At 40.6% G+C, this 13,403-nt stretch overlaps 1 protein-coding gene across 1 annotated transcript; it reads left to right on the top strand.

Annotated features, from left to right (window-relative positions):
• Positions 1-420: 420 nt before the first annotated feature.
• Positions 421-12,025, top strand: LOC146451933 (arylsulfatase B-like). The gene is made up of 7 exons (XM_085098496.1): positions 421-763; positions 2,030-2,116; positions 6,320-6,531; positions 7,568-7,779; positions 8,204-8,424; positions 8,873-9,126; positions 11,515-12,025. The coding sequence occupies exons 1-7, from the start codon at positions 424-426 to the stop codon at positions 11,746-11,748; spliced, it is 1,560 nt and encodes a 519-aa protein (XP_084954622.1). The 5' UTR covers positions 421-423; the 3' UTR covers positions 11,749-12,025.
• Positions 12,026-13,403: the final 1,378 nt, after the last annotated feature.

Here is a 13,403-nt window from a genome sequence, read left to right on the forward strand (position 1 = left end):
CAGGAAGGGTTATATAATGGTCCCGAGGTCATAGATGCTGGCTTATTCTCTGTTCAAGGGGGGCTTACATTTGAATGTGTTACTTTCCGTGGCAAGAACTTTTGTTTTGCTGGAATCCACCGAATGACCCGTGAGCTGGCAAGAGAGACAATGGTTTCGAATTAGCCAGCATTCAAATTTGCATAGCGGCTGACGAAGTTCGGTGGATCCGAACGAAATATCCCACTTCTAAGTTTTAATTGCGCTCTGAGTACAGAATTTTTATATTTTAAAATCATGATTCCAGAGCAGGAAAACAATAATTTTGATTCTAACATATATCTCACATTATCACTTCTTTATTAAACATTCAGATTATGAGAATAAAGACATTGATGTTAGAAATTAAATGAGTTTTCTGTCCTCTTGAATGCTTCCGTGAGAATGAGTTCACCAAGGGGTGACTCAAGTGACATGCGCATGCTCCCGTCACAGATCAAAATGGAGGTAGTGCTGTTCCAAGCAGTTTTGATTCTTCTCATTTCATTGTTTACCAACGCTTTAGTGTCGCATGTTTCAAGTAACCCCAAACCTCCTCACATTCTTTTAATCGTCGCGGATGACCTTGGTTGGAGCGATGTAGGTTTTCATGGCTCTGTTATCAAAACTCCAAACATTGACAATCTGGCCAGGGAAGGAGTAATATTGGATAATTACTATGTACAACCACTGTGTACACCGACAAGATCCGCTCTCATGACAGGAAGGTACCCGATACATACAGGTAAACATTCCGAGCAGTACCAAATGAGTTTTAAAATGTGTAACCATGAATATATGAGGTAACATGGCATCATTTTTGGTAACACAAAAGAGCTATTTATCTACCTCAGGGGGTGGGTATTGGTTATATTTTAACAGGATGTTTTTATGACAAACAAACCACAATTAGAGAGGGAGGACCTGGGGAAGAAGGGGGTGTACTTAATCAGATAGTCTGCAATTTAATTCCTTGCCGGTTTAAAATATTTCCTTGCATAGCTACTGTTGGCTTTTCTGATTATTTTCCCTTTAGTAACGAGCATGATAAGGTTTTCAAGATCTTTTGAACAACTTGGCAAATTACTAAAAAGCTAAAACGGAAACTAAGGTTACCATTGCTCTTACTAATTGCACGGTATATGATGTAGAATAGCATAGTGTATGAATAGCATCTCATGAATGAGGCAATCAAATTTGTTGGTGCATTTCGCAAGCACGTGAAACTGTTCTAAAAAACGCTGTGGTATCTGGTCATTGTGTTAAAGATGGTAGTGTTTGTAAATAGAAGACGACTTTCTTTTGTGTCCGCAACCTGTGACCGGATAATGACCGGATACCACAGCGTTTTTTAGAAGAGTTTCACGTGCTTGCGAGATGCACCAGCAAATTTGATTGCCCCATTCATGAGATGCTATTCATACGCAAATTCAAACCAGAACTGAACGTGCAAACTGATTCAATTCGCGTTAAAGTATTTGTTTAACCATCTATTAGTATGTTAATTTTCAGCTCTAGCCTATTTAAATATCCGCGTTCATTAACTGATTTTCTCTTGATAATGGAGTCAAGACGACTCCGAAACGTCGAGCCCTAAATCTCTCTGTAGTTTTTGCTTGTCTTTGCTTCAGCAAATCCCTTTGATTAAAAATTTAAAGTTTGGTGTTTAATCTAAAACTTCCAACGAAAGAATGTTCAAAATTTACATGCTTAACTGAATTTTACAGGGATCGCAGAGGTGTTACAGTACGATCTTTTCAACATCTTGACACCCTGGGAAAGCGTAAAAATTCCCAAAATTATAATTTGTCCAAATTCTTCAGATATTAAGCTTTCTACTGATGTCTAGTTTGTTATGGTTTATTCATAAGGCACGCGTGAAAAATTTTTTCCAAAAGATAAACCCCGAAGGTCGATCTTACAGCGCAACAGCATCCGAAACTTTACGGAGTTAGGTGAGCACGTGCTACAGAGTCTTGTTTGTTTTTTTGTTTTTTTTTTTTCGCGTCAGGTCTACAGCATGATGTGATTCATCCTGGAGATCCTTTTGGGTTGCCGTTAGAGTACAGCATTCTGCCTCAAGAGTTGAAGAAAGTTGGTAAGTCACTGATCTCTTCGACGCAGCCATTTTGGACCTGTTTCATTTTACGGCTCTCTTGTGTGCAATGCTTTTCGAAGTTTTGCGTTTGTTATTCAAAAAAGCGTCTTACTGTTATAATGACAAAAGAGGGTGAAGCTAATCGATGGTCACTTGTACATCGATAATGAAAGAGAAATTTCTCCAGTTTCCAATGATCCCGATTGCCTGACTATTATCGTAGAATTTTCGGTTTGCTTGAAAGGAAGCTTCGTCCTTTCTTGAAATATACAAATACAAATAATATGACTAATTTTTATCGTCAATTGTATTTCACTTTCATTATACACTGATCACAATAACTGGTATCGACTACTCAAATCGATTGATATTGATTGAATTTTGCATTGATTTTTGTTTATACACAATACGGTAGTATATACCATGTACTAACTAGAAATACGTGACTCGCAAAACCTCGCGAAGCTGGGGCTGGGTGGAAAGCCCTCTTTCGTGTTGTAGCATCAAATGAGGAGATTAAAAGGTTTCTGAACATAGCAACTATTTTGATGAGCATGGTCTTTTCGTAGTTCCACAGGCTAGTTTGCGGTTAAAAATCTATTTCTGACGCGATGAAATGTACAACGGGCGTGCAGCGCTGTCGTGTTCGATGAATTTATTTCCCACGGAAAATTATTTTACCGCGGCCACAAAACGTGTAATTTCTTGAATGCAATCTTTCACAAAAAAAGATTTCTAAAAGAAAGGGAAAAGATTGTGGAGAGATAGTTCTGTATCCAGTGAATATTGATGAACATTGCAGTTGAAATTTGATCATGCACGCATATTTTTTCCGATGTATGCAAATTTTTTTCAGACGACGCCAGACAGTCTGACGTCATTCAAGTGCGGACACCTTCAAAAAAACGAGTTTGCCTTTTGGTCGAGGGTCGAGGGTCGAGGGTAACTAGTCGAGGGTCGAGGGTAAATTGTCGAGGGTCGAGGGTAAATGGTCGAGGGTCGAAAAATTATTCGAAATTATTTTCAAATTATTTTTGAACTTCGTCAACTCAAAAATTCACAGACTCGTGTTTACTCGAGTTTCTGGCGGTGAGGGTAAAAGGAGGAAACAGAATGGTATGTGGAATGGCGTGCGGAATGGCATAATTATGCGAAATACGATTTCCGCGGGGAATAAATTAACTGAAGAGCGCATCCTGTTTTCGCGCCAATTTTATAAGAGCAGCAGTTTTGTCGATGTTGCGGACTATTAAACAACCAAACAACAGATCGAGGATTAGAAAATATACAATAATAAATACAATAAATACAAGAATAAATTAAATTTCTAGTTGACAAAAAGAACGTGATAGCGAGCAGCCTAGACAAAAAGCAACACCAGACTGGAGAAATAACATAAGTCCAAGGCCAAAACTATTTCCTGAGAAATTTTAAATCTAAACTCAATCATTTTATCAGACTCTTTGACGGTTACAATTTGTACAACTCATGGGAAAAATATGTTCTACTTTTTCTCACCCTTACATTTTCGTCGAGCGACGAGTACGCAAGTCACTGTTGAGCTGCTGAGCTAGCTACCTAGCTATTCAATACGGCGATTCAGGTAGCTATAGTTCAGTTAAGCGTTATCGAACTAAACATATCCGTCTTTAATTAAGGTCTTTCAGTGCCAGGCGTCCCAACCTAAAATGAGATTTAAAAGCGAAAAAGCCCTGGAGCAAAAAAGCGGATGACAGGTATGGTGTCTAAATATCGACACTGGTTGTGTGAAAGGTTGTGAAACTATTCTTATCACAGATGCATTTTGGTCAAATTGTTGTTCATTTTCCTGCTCATGATAAATGAATCATCGAGCATACAGGGTATGAGAATTGATCTTTTACCGAGGGTTTAAAAAAAAGAAAAAAATGTTTATTATTTGCCCTCGGTAAAGGATCAATCTTTGTCCTGAGACTGCACTTTACGCTGCCACGTTATTATTGTCAACCGAAGTCGCATGGAGTAAAGTGAACATGAAATTTAATTTACTACGGATTTACTCATAGTTCCTTGAATGCGAAAACTATAAACAGTTTTCATCGCTTTCTCTACCCTCACTTCTTCCAATCAGACGATCAAATCCTCGAATTGTTGTTAATATTTAGCAAGAGTCCGCAGCATCAAAAAAGCAGCTGCTAAACAGGATGCGCTCTTCAGTTAATTTATTCCCCGCGTAAATCGTATTTCGCATAATTATGCCATTCTGCACGCCATGCCACATACCATTCCGCAAACTCATTCCCCCTTTTACCCTTACCGAGTTTCCGGTGCCTGTTTTTGCCGCATTTGGGTTTGTCAAAAACTTTGACATTCCCACGGACTCTCCGGCGTGCTGAGTATCAGAATCTGGCGGCCCTTTTTATTTTTACGGTTAAATTATTTTTTTCCGGACCGCGAATTCGAATTATAGCAGAAGATAACGCGAACGCTGAAGGTGCTGTTACGTATCGTTGTAACACTCAAGTTTTAAAACAATATTGTTTATTCAGAGCAGAAACCCAGTGGTTTTTTTTGTCTAACGATTCTCTCTCTTATACTTATGAAAAGATTAGGGTCTATCCGCACTAGCAGACAAATTCGGATTTGTCTTCGAACAATCTGAACAAAAAATTTTGTCGTGACAATTTTATGTCTGAAAGTTTTTATCTGCACTGAACACTATTTGTAGTCTACAATTTGTCTGATATGTCAACAACTGTAAATAGCGGTGATGTATATTATATTTCGTTCTAATTTATTCTGTTCTGCGCCAAAACAATAATGGAACACATTCAAATCCTGATCGTTATTGCTTGTATTTTGCTTTTAAATCAAGCTCAAATTGAGGCAGAAATACTGCTTATGTTGTGCTTAATATTGAGACGTCCAATTCTGCGATATCAAGTGACCTTGCTTGCGAGTGAACACTGAAGACAACAGAGACGTCGAGGACTCGATCGATTTTTTCGTAGAAGACCGATTTTCTAATATGACCGCCAATTTGGTTTCGATTCCACTGTTTAGCATCCTTGTACTACTTATCCAGCAGGTATTTTATTTTACGCTGACACTTGTCGACTGGTTTTTTCGCACCAAAGTTCAGCTCCAACTCTTCAGCGTCTGCTATAATTGACCATAATTCAAATTCGCGGTCCGGAAAAAAATAATTTAACCGTAAGGGCCAGATTCTGATGCTCAGCACGCCGGAGAGTCCGTGGGAATGTAAAAGCTTTTGAAAAACAAAAATATGACCCAAATGCGGCAAAAACAGGCACCGGAAACTCGAGTAAACACGAGCCTGTGAACTTTTGAGTTGACGAAGTTCAGAAATAATTTGAAAATAATTTTGAATAATTTTTCGACCCTTGACCATTTACCCTCGACCCTCGACTAGTTACCCTCGACCCTCGACCCTCGACCAAAAGGCAAACTCTATATAAATATATTTTTCGCTCGAATTCGCGCGGCTTAGCTCCGCTCGGGCCGGCTCGGCCCGACAAATTTATTAACCTCGCTACGCTCGGGCCTTCGGCCCTCGCTTCGCGAGGAATGAGGACTTGTGAGAATATGAAGATGATTCGATGAGGAAAATTTCATCAACTAAAAAAAATTGTCGCGTCCCTATGCTCCTGTGAAGAGGTTTGTTAGGAAATGCACATCACTGGCCGACCGTTAATTTTTACTTTAGCCTCGAACGTAATCTCCCTCGCAGCCGTTCTGTGTCTATTCCACAGGAGGAGCGTTGCGTGACGAGACACAGAATGACTACCTCCAACACAGACGTTCTTTGGCTCGTCACGTCACGCACGTCTCTTCACTGACGAAGTGCGTGACGTGACGAGCGAAAGAACGTCTGCGTAAGAGGCTAATTTTGCTTTGGCCAAGCGTGGAATAGAGCGGTTTTCAATTGAGTGTCGTAAATCCAAAACCAAAGTAATTTCTCTGGCCAATCACAACAGATGTAAGGAGCACAATCAGTCAATCACAACTCGAAGCAAATGCATGTAACCTGGGTCAAGCGCGAGAAAACGCGTGCGGCCAAGCACGATTGGTTTTAGTTTGGCTTCCCATTGGTTAAGAAAATGGCGCGAATTTTGCCAACCAATCATAGAGTCTAGTAAAGCAAAACCAAAGCAAACGCGAAATTACTTATATTAATAACAAATTATTTCATTGTATCACCAGGTTATGCGACTCATTTGGTGGGCAAATGGCATCTCGGTTTCTATAAGTGGCCCTATGTTCCTACAAGAAGAGGCTTTGATACCGCGTTTGGATTCTGGGACGGTTCGGAGAATCATTACTCTCATTCCGTTAAAGGCTTTTTAGATTTTCGCGATGGAGAAGAACCTGCTAGAAGCTGGAATGGTACATACGCCATGTATGCTTACATGGAGGTAACTTGTGTAATCTTCGATTTTTCCTAGAATCACTTTCTCCACGAAATTGAACAAATTAAGGATGGTACCTACTTTTGCTACCGCGCATATGTTCTGCGCCTCTCGGAATCGTCGGGTTTCTTTTAAGAACGGTACTTTCTAAAACAAATATATTATTTTTGCGTGGTTTATGACTGTGTGGGAAAAGCAGATCCTAGCTAGGGTTGTTGGAATCCAAAACGAAAATTAGGAGTAACCAACCATTTTTCGGAAATAATTAAGCTTCAATTTAAAGGAAAAATGCCATACATTGTTTTGTAGTTTACAACTTTTTCAAATTGTTGTTTCTTAATTATCTTCGAAAAATAATTTTTACTGTTTGGATTCGAAAAGCCCTTGCGACTTGATTGTTAGCTGTCAGAGGCCTGTGTGCAAGGCGCTAGGGAAGGAAAGCGCGCGCATGACCATTGGTTTGAAATATCTTACAGCGTCTATTTTATAACATTTTGAATTCACATTTGTTAACTACGCTGCGCAGTTTTACAATCTTTATTACACAAACCATTCCTCTCCTGCCCCTTCCTTTCTAGCGCGCACATGGCGCGCAGGTTAACGGTTAAGCTGCCCTCGCCCTCTTCCCCCACCCCAGTCCCACTTTCTCTCCTCCTGGTCGGTGGTCTGATAACTGGTCGAAATTGGTATACTTGGCGCTGACTTTCATTGAGGTGTGTTAAAATTCTTTAGCACTGATGCCGAGTATTACCGACTTATGCCGAATATTATCGACAAATCTGGCGAAATAGTTGCCCTCAGGAAAGAAAAATAAAATTAACATGTTTTGTTAGAAGGAGCCACAATCGGCTTCCGGATTATGACACCTTCTTAAACGACATTGATTGGGTGTTCCACTCTCCTGTAAAGATGGATTTAAATCATAAGTTTCATAGATGGCAAGCTTCGTCAGCTATTCAGCCACGCTTAATGCAATTGCGTAACTGGAAGTCACACAAAGTGACTCTGGTAAGTACACAAATGTCTTTGATTGGTTTTTTAGAGGATGGAAAAGATTGTCAAGTCACATAACCCCGCGATACCCTTGTTCCTGTACATGGCATTTCAGAACGTACACAGCCCAGTCCAAGCCCCGCAACAATATGTCGACAAATACAAGTTTATCAAGAACGATCTTAGAAGACGGTACGCTGGTATGGTGGATATACTGGACGAAGCGGTGGGAAACCTTACCAACACGTTTAAAACAGCAGGGTACGGTCAAAACTACGAACCCTAGGAAAAACACCTGATAGAAAACGTTTTACAGCCAGTGGAATAGTTAACAATTATCCTGCGAAATCGCTTCTGTATATCGCCTGGCAATTAGGGCCAAGTTGGCTTGTTGTTGGTTCTCGTTCGTTGCTGCGAGTGGTTTTTCTCCTTGTACTCCTGTTTTCTCTCTCCTCAAAAACCATCATTTCCAAATTCCAATTCGATCTGGATTATAGTCAAGGACTTTAACATGAGCCTCTGGCTTGGGAGATTGCGTAAGCACTGTCTGTTATATTGACATTATGTCTTTAGTAGAAACAATGGGTAGATAAGAATGAGTCCCGGAGAAGTGATAGTATAAACAAGAGGCCTAAACGACCATTCAAGGATAATCTAACTCCATCGATCTTACTCATTCTTTCAGGTTTTGGGATGACACATTAGTTATATTTAGCACTGACAATGGTGGGATACCAAGCGGCGGAGGGTTTAACTGGCCACTACGGGGTATGAAACACACTGTATGGGAGGGAGGGGCTCGTGGGGCTGCATTTGTCCACGGTAAATTACTGGAACAAAAGGGCGTGACAAGCAAAGAATTACTTCACGTGACCGACTGGTATCCGACTTTAATCAAGCTAGCAGGTGAGAGATTGTCTTCATCTCGCGCCAATTTTTTGATTGAAAATTGCTTAATATACTGTTGTAACAACGAACCAGACGGCCCTTGCTAAACGTGATTCAGTTTCTTAACCTAATGAGTGGTTATGCACTCAATGTATATTTTCCCAGTGCTTGTAAATTGTAATTCCGAGCTCTTTAGCGTGTGATATACTGTTAATATAAGCCAAGCGCACTTGTGCGCTCATTGAAAAAAAGGTTATAAAAATCAGTTGTGATTTGAATCCCTCTTAACTTTCCCTGTATTCAAGTGTAATTGTAAAGAAATAAAGGTCATAAAAATGTAAGCATTAGGTGAAAAACAGGTACATGGTACAAATCATGAAGTGTTACTCAAAGCGCTAAGACATAACGTACAGATTTCTACAAGGTGAACAGTTTCAAATCGTCAAACTTTATTTTTTGTTGGCAGGAGGAAGTTTTGATCCCTCACATCCAAAGCCTGTGGACGGTTTTGACGTGTGGGAGACAATCTCTTCGGGGAAACCCTCTCCAAGAAATGAGGTTCTTATTAACATTGACACCTCCCAGGGAGCCGCATTGCGTGTGGGCGACATGAAGTTGTTGTTGAATGTCCCCAACGTCACGTGGTTTAAGCCACCTGAACTAGAAGATAGATTAACTAAGCAAACGCTGGAGCTACAATCCCGAATGGAGGATCTATTGGTGAGTTGGCTTTGTCTCCAATCTCGTAGCCAGAGTCCTCAGGCTCTTTGACCAGCAGTTGGTCGCCAGGAGAGACTCTGGAGTACAATGCAAGACGTTACGGAGCAGCCAATCAAAAAAATTATCTTTTTGAATTTTCCAGAGCCTCTCCTGGCGACTAACCGCTGGCCAAAGAGACTGAGGACTCTGGGTACAAGATTGCTTTGTCTCATCCTCGTCGAAGAGCCTATGATCTTTTGGTCAGCGTTTGTAAAAACCGTGGGGCCTTTGGAACGAGAATGGGTTTGTATTTGCGTGGTTTCTTACGGCTTTCTCTCAGGCGCTCACGTCAGTTCGTTTCGGTGAAGAACGGCTTGGGACCACTTGATCGAAACGGATTGCCGGAGACGAAAGAAAGAGAGAAGAGAAGAAACTAGGCAAGTTTTGCATCACAAAATCTAGCAGAAATGAGACTGACATAGGCAGCTTGTGGCAAGCAAACACAAGAAAGCACATGAATATCGAGTGTGGCCTGCTTTGTTTTCTTTTGTTTTGTTTTTTTTATTTGGTTTGTTGAGGCGTGGGTTTCATTATTTCTGTCAGGCAGAGAAAATGGAAAAGGATAAGTGTGGACCATCCATCCTTCCCCGCGCATGCGTGCCTTACGTTGAAGGATTTTCTTTTTTTCTCTCTCGTATCTTTCTCCATACATCTCATGGAGTAATGACTCAACCGGATGTGGCAATTTCTATCACTGTTAAGGTAGAGTTAATTCTTCGATCTCATTCTTTTGGAAACTATCAATCCTTTATCTGTGAATTCTGTTGATGAAGGGACAGTAGTAAAAAAATCCCAGAATTTTTACAGAAGGAAAGGACCCTCAAAGTCGCCTTTTGCGTAATCGAAGTGGTGGGGCTTTTATAAAAGCGTTAAACGCTATGGTCTATAAAAACCACCTTATCTTTTGGAGACAATATGTCGGTTACATTGACACGATTCGGCACGCTTGTCATTACAAGTTCAAGTATGTTGTAGCCACAAGTGGGTTTTTTATTGAGGTTTGCATGTCAATAGGTGATCGTGAAAGGTTTCAATAAAGGCTAGTTCGTTAACACCTGACGCGCTGTCAATGGAGTCCCAGAGGATGTCTGCAAGTTAAAGTCACCCGAAATTACCATATTGTCGAACCGCAGAAAATTATCGAATACATTCATCCAACTTGGGTCTTCGTTGGGTGGCCCATAGCTAAAACAAAATAAAATTCTTTGACCAGTAAACGTAGTAATTTCGGCAAAAATGATCTCAAGCTGTTGCAGCTCGGCTTCCGATTCAGGTTTTAATTTGACAGTTTTGAAGAAGGGTGTTTTGATTGCAATAAGAACTCCACCACCACCTCGATCAGACCAATCTCTCCTAAATATTGTAAAGCCAGAATGCAATATTTCAGCGTTGCTGATATTTTGGTTCAACCATGTCTCATTGACGCACATAACGTCAGAGTTTTCCGCGTACACCAGGTCCTGGAAGCGATGGAGGTTACACACAGTAATAAGTGTTGACTTAATAGCTAAAAACAGAAAAATAGCAACGGCTTTCACGGAACTCTTCGAGTGACGACCTGATTCTCTTAACAATGTCAACAATCCATCGAAGGAGCAATCGTTTTCGGGAAAACCGCAATAAAAACCGTAAGAATGAAATAAGGTAAAAGGAGTCCAAGACTAGTGGTATCTCCCAGACTACAAGTCGTTCGACCGCGAGTCATCCTTCTGTCATAATATCGGTTTAGCCTGTACGCATGCTCAAACCTCAAAACGTACCACATGGAAGACAAAATGACTACATTGTCATATATATACATGGCTGAATCTCAGTTTAAGTCGGTATGGTGGAACTGAGGTGCAAATGAAAGGAATCTATCTCATATGGTCTAGGGGCCGACTTTTGTCTCCCCCACTGTCTTGTCGGGGACAAGGTATCGGAAAGCACCGCGGAGCCATCTCCAGCTGGCATAAGCAAACCGCAGAAAAAAAAGAACTATTACCGTAGAAAAAAGAACTATTAAAACCTAGTAAACTAGTGTTAAATTAAAACATCTCAGCAAACTAGATATTTAGAAACGTTCCAGCCAGTTAACCGTCCAATCCCAGCCAGCTCTATTCCAGCGGCCTGCAAAGTGGGTTTTTAGTCGAGCGGCCCTATCAGGTACTCCTGTTTTTATGGCATTATCTACGCCCTAAGAAAACTCTACCTTAAAAATTGAACTTATATCAATGGCGCTACACAGTGTTCACCGTACTATGAAATGGATTGATAGCAATTTTGAATTTGGCTCCATCGTCTCTGTCCCCTTTCTCGCTCTTTTCTGTGCCATATTTTTCTCATATTGATCTTCTTTAATCAATGTAGAATCAACCGGGCAAACTGCAATCTGACAGGATTGAAGTGGCTCTTTACAACTTAACCGCTGACCCCAACGAGCATAACGACATAAGCAGCAAGTACCCACATGTAGTAATGAGGCTGAAGGAAAGAATGATGTATTACGTCAATAGCACAGTCACACCACTCAACAAGCCAAAGGATCCCAAGGCAAGAGAATCTGCCAAAGAGAACGGATGTTGGGGACCTTGGCTAGACTGAAAGGAGAATTGTTTGTACACCCATTGCTCTTCTCTAAGATATTCTTTACTGTAGAGCCGATTGGTTTCAAGAAAACCGTGTTTGTCACTGGTATCCAGAACAATCCAACACTTATACTGAATTAGTGTCGTAAGAAGTGTAGGTATTGTATGTGTTGTAAGTATTGTGAGCATTGTAAGTATTGTTAGTATGAGAAGTGTAGTAAGTATTGTTATTTCTGTAAGTATAGTAAGCATTGTTATCGTATTATTCTGTGTCACGTAAGGCTATATCAGATAAGGCGTGATTTAGTTATTTCGTTGGAACGCGGACTGCAATAATCGAAATGAGAGAGGATATACGCCTTGTAAAGTTTTAGTGAGGTTTGGTTACAATGGAAGCTCTCTTAACGGACACTCTTGTAACAAAACCACGTTCTTAGTCATTTTCAATTTTGCCAACAGTCATATCTAGACATTGTTTACTGCCGACGGTAACAAGAAGGCTTGCATCCTAGACTAGAAAACTATTTACCTACTTAAAATAAACCACTTATAAACAGATTTGGAGGCCCACTGATTGTCTTAAGCCGCGGCCTAAGTTAGACTCTGTTTAAATAGCTGGCCCTCTCAGATTACCAAGTTTGAGGTTCTGTCGTTAGATTGCAACCATGTAAAAGGCTTGAAAAAATTGGAAAAAGTGGAGACTTACTGTATGGATTTACATGGGGGACACAATCTCAGAATTAGAGACATTTGTATGGAATTTGGACAACCTTTGACAGGTCACGTACAGCCTGGTTACTACGCAATGCATCAAAACCAAGCTTGGTAGACTTACTAAGTTTATGATGTGATCTTTCAGGTTCATTTGTTCATATGACGCAATGTGAACGATGTGTCCCTTCGAGAACTTCGGAACAGGCAATTTTAAATACTTGAAAACTTCCTTACGTTATTTAATTGTAGCCGTAGGCGCTCGCCCATGCCAAAGAAAACAATGATACAGAGGCAAACTTTGGATGAGTTCCTTAGGAAGGGGGGGGGGGGGGGGGGTCTGCCATATAAAAGGTAAACTCAAAGTCAAAGTTAAAGAACTTTTATATTTATCCACGGTATTCTCATCAGTTACACGAGGTACTTCTTATAAAAATACTAGTCACAAAATTCGTAATATAAACTATAAAAAAACCTACGATAAATTAAGTAAACTGCTTTACATGAGAGCCGTGTATGATGAAGCAATTGCATTAAAAGACGCCGCTGTAGCCAGTATGGAAAGATGCTAGAGATCCTGCCTGCCGCAAGTGAGTTGGTAAACTGTTCCATAACACCGCACCACTTTACCTGAAACTGTTCCTAAGAAAATTGGTGCGGGGAAGGGGGACAGCAAGTTTATCTTCAGTGTTGCGAAGAGAATAGCCAGTAATGGTGCTACGCTCGTCAAATCTAGATCGATGTTTATCAGGAGCAAGCCTATTTAGAGATTTATACACCATGCAAGCTTTTTGTATCTGGCGCTGAGATTCAAGCTTTCTCCAATTCAACACTTGAATAAGGTATTCAGTACTGCTGTGTCAAAGGTAGCGGAGGTCAGGACTCTAGCAGCACGGTTTTGTAGCTTTTGGATTTTATTGGCAAGAGTTTTATTACAGTTACCCCGGACAACGTAACAGT

The sequence above is a fragment of the Pavona decussata genome, unplaced genomic scaffold, assembly GCF_977016875.1.
Source record: "Pavona decussata unplaced genomic scaffold, jaPavDecu1.1 SCAFFOLD_381, whole genome shotgun sequence".
NCBI classification, from domain to species: Eukaryota; Metazoa; Cnidaria; class Anthozoa; order Scleractinia; family Agariciidae; genus Pavona; species Pavona decussata.

Excerpts from the sequence above, each read along its gene's own strand:
- LOC146451933 (XM_085098496.1), top strand. The coding sequence starts at position 424 with ATGAGTTCACCAAGGGGTGACTCAAGTGACATGCGCATGCTCCCGTCA. Across the intron at positions 2,117-6,319 it reads TCAAGAGTTGAAGAAAGTTG|GTTATGCGACTCATTTGGTG; the intron begins GTAAGTCACTGA and ends TTGTATCACCAG. Across the intron at positions 7,780-8,203 it reads AACACGTTTAAAACAGCAGG|GTTTTGGGATGACACATTAG; the intron begins GTACGGTCAAAA and ends TCATTCTTTCAG.